The following is a 10726-nucleotide window of genomic DNA, read 5'->3' as shown; positions in this document are numbered from 1 at the left end:
CAACAACTAAAAGGACTAAAACAATTATTACAAATAAACTATAACCCATATTACAAATATTTAACATTACAGGCACTAGAAATAGAAAATAACCCATAAATAGTATTTACGACTAAACTGCAATAAACAAAAAACATGAAGGCTGAATAATAAATAAACCAAATGTAAAATAATGACTAAAATGATAGATTTACAAATATGATGTTCAGATTCGAATATCAAAGAAAAATACACAATATAGGAAATCAGTGACTTAAATATAACATTATAAAACATTGTGACCAAATTCGAAAATTAACAAACATAACATACTATACAATAACATGACTAAATTGCAACATATACAAAACAAGAGCTCGAATTAAAAAGAAACTAACATTGTATTAATGACTAAAATAGAGGATTACAAGATATGGAGGACCTTTACAGTGAATAACCCATGCACGAAAATGCTCCCCAAGTCCCCCTTAAAACGGCGTTGTTTCGATCCATATATAAATGGCTCAAATGAACCACAAATTGACCATTATCTCATTTCAAACGGGGTAAGAGAGAGAGAGTGAGAGAGAGAGATCAGAGAGAAAACTCTCTCAAGGCTTTAACCGAAGCCCAGATTCCGTTGGAGCTCAAACGGGGTCTGAGGTCGGTTTGGCCTAAAAATGGCTCAAACGCTATAGATCTATGAAGAAACATTCGGCTCCGACAACCCTTGGCTCATCGACGTTCGACCAAGGTAAGCCACTGTCTTTCTGTTCTCCTTCTTTCTTTTGTATTTATTTTCTCTCTCTCCAAATCTCTCTTCGAAGCTCCCTCTCTCTCCCTCTCCTTGTTTTTTTTAACTCCCCATCCCCTCTTTTCTAATATGATTTTTTATTTATGGTTGATTACTTTGTTTGGTGAGATGTTGACATCTAGAATGATAGGGGAATGTTGTTTCTGATTTTGCAGGATTAAATCCTGAAAAAATTAGGATTTAGGTATGGGGTTTTGATTTTGGTTTTGGATTACTATTTTTGGGTACATTTGAACTGTAGATGATATCTTGGGGTTGATTTGACTTCTATTTGACTTCTACCCCTAATCAGGTTTACACGTAGACTGGGCCAGGTCGAATTGTGTTGGGCCTGGGTAGAGTCTGGATCGGATTCGAATCCGGGGTAGTGTCTAGATTTTCTTGGTGGGCTGCTGAGTCGGGTCATGGGTTCTGACACTTGTGGGTTGTTGGGTGTTGCTGGGTTGCTTGTCTGGGCTCTGAGTGAGGCTTTTACGTGGGCTCGGGTTTAGGCCTGCAAAAATTGTAAAATGTAATTTAATAATAATAATAATAATATTTTTTCAGATCCAGACAAAAACGGATGTCTACAATTTTTTTTTCTTAACGTTCTAATATGATTATAAAATAATATCTATATATAATTTTAAATCTAGATAAATTTGCGTACACTATGCAAATAAAAATGTTTAAACTTGTACCTTCAATTCTCAAACTAGTACTTGAATTTAGCTTATTGGTTCAAATCAATACTCAAAGGTATTTCACCAATTCGAGCTAAGAAATTGAATTCATGTACTAACTTGAACTTTAACGCTTACAAATTTTAGTTATAATTCGGGGTAACGGAATCCAAGTTCATGTACTACTTCGACCCAAAAAAGATTCTAATTTGAATTGTGAAGTTATATTTAGTACCAAATTGGATATTATCCAAATACTATATTCTCAAAGTTAGCCTGGATTGCACGAGGACCGAACAGATTTTTTTTTTTGAAACCGCGAATCTAAGGCGCATGTCTACAATCCCTTTTCTCAAACAAAAGCCAACTCATCGGATGGTAGGAGCTATCCTTTTAAAAGACCAAATGGCATCGTCTCATTGGAGATTGCTTCTTATTACACTAAAATTTCCGTGCCTTGAGACGTAATTCTATCACTTCCCCGTTAGATTTTGCGAAAGAAAAAAAAGGTAAAATACACCAAATTAATTTTTAGCTCCTAAAATTTATATATTTTATTAATTTCATTAAATATAATCCTTTATATTTAAATTTTTCATCGATTTATCTTTTATGATACATTCAAATAAATGAACTCATCAGACCAAAACAATAATCAGATAATTGTATCCTGTCATAAAATAATAATTTATTATCAAATTATTATTTTACTAAGAAAAAAAATGGAAGTAATATGACATTTCAGGAAGAAAAAACAAACAATTTAGAAGAAAAATAAAAACTAAAATGATAGATATTTTAAATATGAAGAGTTAAATTTTTTAATTTATTTTGGATTAGGATCAGATTGATAATTTATATAAATTTTAGGGACTGAAATTATTATTATCAGGTTACATTTATTTTCCGTTTATTATTTAATAATAAAGTGATTTATTTATAATAATATTTTAATTGAGTTACTTGTTTATATTTTTTAGAAAAAAAAGAACCAGTTTGTTACTAAACCTATAATTAAGTGACTTTGGGTGTAGTTCACCCAAAAAAAGACGACATGATCCCGAACTGAAGTCTCAACGGTTTTTATCGCCCTTTCGTCTTCTTACCACACAAAACACAAATTCAAAATAGAGAGAACAGAGAAAATAGAAGAAGAAAAGAAGCCCTTTTTAAGGTAAAAACATTCAGAGAAAGAAGGGTATGTATTGTTAGGGTTTTATTTTCTTGTTCAGATAAGAATTTATTGCTTTTGCAGGTGAAAAGAATGGAGAGTAAGGAGGATGTTGTTTCTGTTGAGCTTCCTGCACCTGCTTCTTGGAAGAAACTGGTAATTTAAAAAAAAAATTAATTTTTTGACGTTTTGAGTACTTATGTGTCAATTTGCTTGTTCCTTTAAATTTTGCATCTTGCTGTTAGTGTTTTCTAGCTTTTTTTTCCCTTGAAAAATTTGTGTTGTTTTGTGTGAATTCGGGAAGTTACTGCTAAGTTTTTTTTTAGTGTTATTTAGCTTTAATTTGTTTGATTTTGGTTGTAATTATATCATTACGGTTAGCTTTTAAGTTTTTACCTTTTGTGTTGCTGGTGATAGTTGAAATTAGGGTTTTGTTGAAGTTTTGATTTTTCAGCCATTTTTAGGGTAAGTTAGTTTCTTACACGATAGGTAAACTTTCCTCCAACTGTTTTCCCAAAGTAATTTTTATTCTTTGGAGAAAGGAGGACTCCTAGTTTGCTTTATATAGTGAACTTCATGAGAGCTTCGGTGACAATCATGCTTGTTTTCCCAGCCAAAATCTGCTTTATTCTCTTTCAGGCTTCTTTAGAATCGGAGGAAACTCTATCGAAGTAGCTATGAAATGTGGGAGAAATCTCCGAAGCTTGAAAGAAATTGAGGTTAATCTTTTATTTTGAAATTATTAGGTTGGTATAGGATGTTGTGTGAGTGTGAGATAGACGTTCGCTAGTAGTAAGGGAGCACACAGAAAATAAAGCTTTCTGACTTTTGGGCTTAACCATCGAAGCGGACTTGGTTATGCTGTTTCATCTCAGTTAAAGTGGGATGTTGTTAGTAAGAAAGGTTTATCATATCTCTCTGCACAGCTATGCTGCTCAAACACTTAATTCCAGAAGTACCCGTGTCCGATACATATTATTAGTGGATGTGTATGGAGGCCCGATCGTCTTATATATGGAAAAACTTAGGAAAATCGAACAGCTTATGTCGTACATACACTTGTATATGATATCATACCCCAAGTCCAAGAAACATTGGTCCACAGGATGTCAATGACACATTTTGAATTGCATATTTTAGGGTTCAAGTTACTGTGCCTTGTCTATTTGATTTGATGGCTGTAGTTTACATTTATAACATGTCTCTCCGGTTTATTTTTACAGTTTTTCCCCAAGAAAGTTGGTTCACCAAGGAAGACCGAGATCATGTTCATTGCACCAACTGGGGAGGAGATTAGTAGCAGGAGACAAATGGAGCAGTACCTAAAAGCACACCCAGGTAATCCACCAATAAAGGAGTTTGATTGGAGTACCGGTGAGACCCCTAGAAGATCGTCAAGGATCATTGAAAAGGCCAAGGCTACTCCAACACCGGAAAAGGAACCCCCAAAGAAGCGAGTCCGAAAATCATTGAGTGCTAAGAAGGAAGAAAAGGAAACAGAGGCCAATCCTGAAAAAGCTGAAGGTGAGAAAGAAAGTGAAAAGGAAGATGCAGAAGCCGCTGAGCCTGAAATGGGAACTGCAGAAGTTGAAAAAGATACTTCCATCGAAACTCAGGTTCACGATGGAGGTAAAGCAGAAGCAACGGACCAGACTGAGCACCCTGATGCCAAGATGGAGGAAGCTGGACGAGAAGAAGCTGTTAAGGATGTTAAGGTTCTAGAAACTGCAGAGGCTGTCAAAAAAGAAGATTCTGCTGGGACTGAAGAAACCCCGACTCCAATACAGGTTCAAGAGAAACCTGCAGAAGATGGGATTCGAACTGGAAAGGAAAAGGAGGAAGCCCCTACAGAAAAGGTGCCAGAAACTCAGGCAGAGACAGAGAATGGTACATGTGAGAAACAGTCAGAAGATACGGAAACCGTGACACTGGGAGCTAACGAGGGAGTAGAGAGAGAGAATCCAAAGGGAGGAGTCCCTATATCCGAGGGAGAAGTCAAAGAGAAACAACGAGGTTTAGAGGTAGAGGACAAAGGCAAGGCAGTAGATGCAGAGATGATCGAAAACGGTAAGGTTAAAGAAAGTGAACAAGCTGATACCACACAACCTAGAGGAGCTGCTGCTCCTGTGAGCAGCTAAATAATCCAATGTCCGAGCTACCCCGTTTACTTTCTTTTCTGTTTTTTTCTGTGTAACCTGTGATTCCATGGATGACTGTAACATTAATTATGTATCTGCTAGATTTGGTTGTCAGTTGGATAACAATCCACCTGTACCCTTGTAAGAAGTAGGTATGAAAATTGCAGCTTTTGTTACATTGTGCAGAACTTAGATTGTAGGCACCCGGAACTCATGATTTATGGTTTGTTGCTTAAGTGTCAGATTGAACGTTACATGTTATATTACTGATTAACTGCACTTGGCTTTGTGTATGCTTTGATATGTTGTAGACACAACGAGGATGTTTCTTTTGCTCTTTTTAATATAGTTACTATGGAGGATGGAGAAAGCTGGAACGAAAGATGGCGCAAGAATGTGATATCTTTTTTGTCTCTGTTATGACTTGTCAAAACCATCGCATCATTCCGAGTGTGTAGAACCGGGATCCACTTATTTAAACTGCAGCCTTGTTATCTCCTGCTTAAAACATGTAGGATCGCTGAACCATGATTCTGCCACGGTCCTACAATTTATTTTTCTTCGCAGGGCTCATTTCATTAGCACGACACTAGTCGTTCTCATGATCCGTTTACATGATTATTTGGTGTTATCAAAGCAAAAATTGAAGGTGTATTGCCAATGATTACTGGAATATTCAAAGTACAGTTTTCTTTCTAAAAACCAAAACTATTTTCCTCCCGAAGCCTAATTAAGTAGCTTATTAATCATGCCACCTCTTCTGTAATGCAAAAGCGACAAGCAAAAGCCGAACTTATTTCCATCATTAATCAATGATTCACTTCTCATACTGAAGAAAGGTATACATAAACATATTCAACTATTCATATGCACACATGGGGTTCATGTACTTCTACGAGCAACAGTGTTAATTATAAAGAGACAATCCCCCAAGAATAGAAAGTTGAAAAAAAGGGCATACTTCGGAGTAAGAATCTACTAGTTTTTCTGATCTTTGGGTTAAAGTTAAGAATCTTCTTCTTGTTCATCTTTCTTTGGCCTTTTTGGCACATCATCTTTAAAATAAGGAAGGTTAAGAATAATAATTTCTTGGGTGGTTTTATGACATGCCTGCTTAACAAGTCTTGCCTTCTTTTTGCATCACCTTTTAAGTCACCAAAGACTGGATCATCCCCTACCTATTTTATACAAATTCAATGCACATTCTTTGATTATCTTTCCACATCTCATATGGGTTCTTCTCTCTTTTTCTGGTTTTCTCATCTTATCTGCCATATGCTCTACTGGTATGCACTTTTCCTTGTATGTCTTTGTCATGCTGATTTGATGAATTCTTATACTAATTCGTGTTCTGTGGGGTGTGCAGTTTCAGCTTCACATTCAGTCACATGGACCTATGGAGTAAACTATGGCAGGATAGCGAACAATCAACCGGCACCAGAGAGTGTGGTGTCACTTCTAAAAGCCGCAAAGATAAACCATATTCGAATCTACAACGCTGATCATGGTGTTCTCCAGGCCTTTAAAGGATCCGGTATAGAAATTATAATTGGTCTTCCTAATGAATTTTTGACAGAAATGAGTACGGGGGAGGATCGTGCCATGAATTGGGTGAAAGAAAATGTACAGGCATTCCTTCCAGGAACACGAATAAGAGGTATAGCGGTCGGCAACGAGATATTGGGAGGGACTACCATGGAACTTTGGGAGGTTCTATTGCCAGCAGCAAAGAATGTGTATGCTGCTCTGTACAGATTGGGGTTACACCGTATTGTGCAGGTCTCAAGTCCACACTCTGAGGCTGTGTTCGCCAATTCTTTCCCTCCATCGGCCTGCATTTTTTGACCAGATGTCGCGTCTTTCATGAAGCCACTTCTGGAGTTTTTCTCACAGATTGGCTCTCCATTTTACATAAACGCATATCCATTTCTAGCCTATAAGAATGACCCTCAGCATATTGACATCAACTATGCATTGTTCAAAGATAATCCCGGTATTTATGATGCAAAGACTAAGCTGCATTATGATAACATGTTTGAGGCTCATGTTGATGCCGCTTATGCGGCGTTAGAAAAAGCCGGTTTCAGCAAGATAGAAGTGATCGTGTCAGAAACCGGTTGGGCGTCTCGTGGCGATCCCGATGAAGCCGGTGCCACGGTGAAGAATGCCAAGACTTGTAATAAGAACCTCCGGAAACGTTTGGCTAAGAAGAAGGGGACGCCCTTTCGACCGCATATGGTGGTGAGGGCTTATGTTTTTGCATTGTTCAATGAAAACTCAAAGCCGGGACCGACATCGGAGAGGAACTTCGGATTGTTCAAGCCTGATGGAAGCATTGCATATGATGTTGGATTCACTGGGCTTGTGCCTTCTGCTGCAGCCTCATCCTCACTTCTCTCTTTTAAGGTATGCTTTGCTTTTCTTCACAGCCCATCTTATAATATTCCTTTTCTTTTTATAGATGGGAGCACGATTTTATATTAGGATGAACATCTACAGTTTTAGAAGTAAAACCAGATTATCAACAAAAATAAAAATAAAAATAAAATATTTAAATTATCTAAAATTTAAAATCTTTAAAAAAGACAATAACTCCACCAGCTCTTCTCAATCCATCCTTATTTCTAATGATCATGGCTTATGCAAAATTGTTAAATCCGAATAATGAGTTTATATGAAGATATTAGTTTTTTTATTATTGTTATAATATACTGATTTAGCGTTGTTTTCTCTATTAATTTTCTTAACTTGCTTTTCTCGTAGGAAATTGCAGCTCAGGGTTGGTTAAGACCGTCTTACGTATTGGTTTCCGTGGCTCCGGCTGTTGTTTTATTACAAAGTTTAGGGTTGTAAGTATCTAGAGAGCCTATGGCAAATTTTAATAATAAACATACTTGTGAAGGCTGAATTTGGTCAGATTGATTTTTTTTATTTAAGTATTATAATTGATATTTATCTAATTTTATAATAGAAAATTATGTTTATTTATTAATTAATAATTAATGTATAGAAATTTTGTTCTACACTCAATTCATTTGGAATTGTACTTATCGACTTCATGTGTAACCAAATTTATATTACTTTGAAAATTATTTGTAGTTTACAATACATGATGATCATTTTTGTATAAGATCGATAATCATTCTTGAACAGTTGAACTATATAAACTAAACTATCTTAGAATGTAAGTGTTTAAAGGAATAGTTGTTATTCTTAGAGGTTATAAGTTCGTACAACAACAATCACATGATATTTTAACGTTTATTGTAAAATGATTGAAAGTTTATAGAACATATGATGTCGCTTATAATTGCCCTAGATTAGTAAAGTTAAAAATTAAATACACTAAGGGTTATATAAATACAAATGTCCACTGGTGTTGTATTTCGAATAATAGACTTTGAAACTCATGTTGCAATCATAGCTTGATCTCAAGGGTTAAAGCTTATTCACAGACAATAAATCATACATCGAGTTTCATAAAATTCGATGGTACACAACCAGTCTATTAGATGTATGCATTTTGTCAGCACAAAGGAAACAATAGAAAGAAAATTAGAGTTTTTGTTGTTCCCGAGAAGAAATTCTCCATCTTTACTTCACATTGATCCAAGGCAAAATCAAGCAATTTTATTTTGTGTTTCCACAAATCCCTTTTATCAAAATAAGAAAAATCTAATAATAATACAATTAGTTGGGGGAGCACCTCAGCCTCCTAATTGTTGGTATAATTAGAGATGAGTCTACGCGGGACGGATAGAGATGATCGTTACTTAAAAATCTAAAATTATCATAATGTTAAATTATTTATATGTATTTTTTTATTAAAAATTTATTTTTATCTTTTAAAATTTTATTCACTCATTGAAGTTTTATAAGTTTAGGTCCGTCCACTCTAATATAAGATTTTGCGTCCGTCTCTTAAGATGATCATCACCGTTGATCTGATCAATAACAAGCACCAACCCCATAGCAAAGGCTCCATCAAAGCCAGGTTTCAAGGAGAGCAAGAAAACTTCTTTCCCAAGTACCACGTTCGTGGAGGCATCAACTTTCCGTTTGATCTCAGCCATTGATTCCTTGTTTTCATTCAAGAAAAGTAACTGGCCTTTGCAATCGTAAACAATGAAGCCATCGTTGGCGAAGAAAAGTGAAGTTTTGAGAACGGTGAGATGCTTCTCGTGTGAGTAAATATAATCTCCATCGTCACCCAAAGCTGCGTTCATTTTTTTGTTGCAGCGCCAAATGAACACGGTGGGGAGTTTTGAGAGCAAATGCGAGGACTTAAATGGAGGAAAAAAATAGATGTTGAACGGAAGATTTATAGGGAGGTGAGGAAGAAGAAGAAGGACACGGTTTCAGACAACTCAACTGAGTGAACTCATTTACGACCATTATTTGTTTTTGAATTAAGGGTATGTTTGTTTCCCGTAATTCGAATTACGGAATTGGTTTTCCTCGAATTACAGTGTTTGTTTCACGTAATTCGTTTTTCGGAAAATGTTTTCCCATATTTGTTTCACGTAATTCGTTTTTAAGAAAACGTTTTCCCGTGTTTGTTTCACGTAATTCGTTTTCCGGAATGTAATTCATTTTCCTAGTAACAGAATTTCCTTTGTGTTTTCTGTAAAATGACTTACGGATTCATTTTCCGTAAGTCATTTTCCGAACTTTTCACTTCAAAGCAAAAATACTCAAAATAATTTTATTTTATGAATTTAATATTAATAAAATATTTTAATGTCATTTTCATCAAAATATTAATTATTAAAATATTTAAAATATATTTATTAATATTTATAATAATATAATATTATATTTTTAATATATATAAAATAATCAATTATATAATAATATAAGATATTATATTTTTATTTTAATAATATATAATAATTTTTTTATATATTTAATAATGAATAATATTATTATATATTTCAATAATATTTTAGTAAAGATATTAAAATATACTAATTAATATTTTTAAAATATAATATAGTACTATTACTTTAATAAATAATTAATATAATTTATAAAATTTTATTTCACTAAAATATACCGAAAAAATGTTTAAATAACATCTTCCAAACATCATAAAACGTTTTCCAGATGTTTTCCAGAAATGTAATTCATTTTCCAGAAATGTAATTCATTTTACAGAAATGTAATTCATTTTCCAGAATTCAAATTCCAGTAATTCATTTTCCAGTAATTCAAATTCCAGTAATTCAAATTCCAGTAATTCATTTTCTGGAAAACCAATTACAGCTAAACAAACAGACCCTAAATGAAATAAGATTATACTGCCAACGTGTTTTTTTAAATATAATAAGAATATAAGATGTGAGGCAAGGAATACATATATCTTTTTTTTTATCACGAAAGGGATATTTTTAATTATTTTAAATTATATGATATAAAAAATTTATTACGAGTATTGATATAAATTCAATTTAACCAAGAAAAATATTAAAATTAATTTAGAACACAAGAATAGTTAAAATTTATGTATAAATATGTTATTGTTTCAAGGGTAATATTTAAGTATGTTAGTATTATTTTTAAAATTTTAATTATATACTTAAATTATAAATTTAGTTTATGTAGTTTGATTTGATATTTTTATTTTGATATTTTATATTTTTAAATTTTAAATTTTAATATTAATCCAAACAATAGTAATAAAATTTATTAAGACAAATTATGTTATTAGTCATTGTATTATACGTATGTTATAGATTTATTTTTTATTATTTAATTTGATCGTTTTAAATTCATATAATTTATTCCTATTGTATTATATAAATCGCGACTATAATTTTACAACTGAGAAAGATAAAAACTAAAAATGATCAGTTAGAATAAGAAAATTAAATTTATAACTCATATATAATATAACATATAAAATAATCACAAAATTTCAATTTGATATCCAATTGGTGTAGAAACTTATATGTTAATAAAT

The 10726-nt window shown here is 33.3% G+C and overlaps 1 protein-coding gene and 1 pseudogene across 1 annotated transcript; both read left to right on the top strand.

The window, feature by feature from the left end:
- The first annotated feature begins 2502 nt into the window (after positions 1 to 2502).
- LOC120185824 (methyl-CpG-binding domain-containing protein 11-like) lies at positions 2503 to 5002 on the top strand. The gene is made up of 3 exons (XM_039189930.1): positions 2503 to 2629; positions 2711 to 2782; positions 3850 to 5002. The coding sequence occupies exons 2-3, from the start codon at positions 2720 to 2722 to the stop codon at positions 4762 to 4764; spliced, it is 978 nt and encodes a 325-aa protein (XP_039045861.1). The 5' UTR covers positions 2503 to 2629; positions 2711 to 2719; the 3' UTR covers positions 4765 to 5002.
- A 1199-nt stretch (positions 5003 to 6201) lies between these two features.
- On the top strand, positions 6202 to 7633 carry LOC120185609 (annotated as a pseudogene).
- Positions 7634 to 10726: the final 3093 nt, after the last annotated feature.

The sequence above is a fragment of the Hibiscus syriacus genome, unplaced genomic scaffold (assembly GCF_006381635.1).
Source record: "Hibiscus syriacus cultivar Baekdansim isolate YM2019G1 unplaced genomic scaffold, ASM638163v2 tig00113124_pilon, whole genome shotgun sequence".
Classification (NCBI taxonomy): Eukaryota; Viridiplantae; Streptophyta; class Magnoliopsida; order Malvales; family Malvaceae; genus Hibiscus; species Hibiscus syriacus.
Note: the sequence above shows the minus strand (reverse complement) of the source record. Positions and strands in the feature narration are given on the sequence as shown.

Excerpts from the sequence above, each read along its gene's own strand:
- LOC120185824 (XM_039189930.1), top strand. The coding sequence starts at position 2,720 with ATGGAGAGTAAGGAGGATGTTGTTTCTGTTGAGCTTCCTGCACCTGCT. Across the intron at positions 2,783-3,849 it reads CTGCTTCTTGGAAGAAACTG|TTTTTCCCCAAGAAAGTTGG; the intron begins GTAATTTAAAAA and ends TTATTTTTACAG.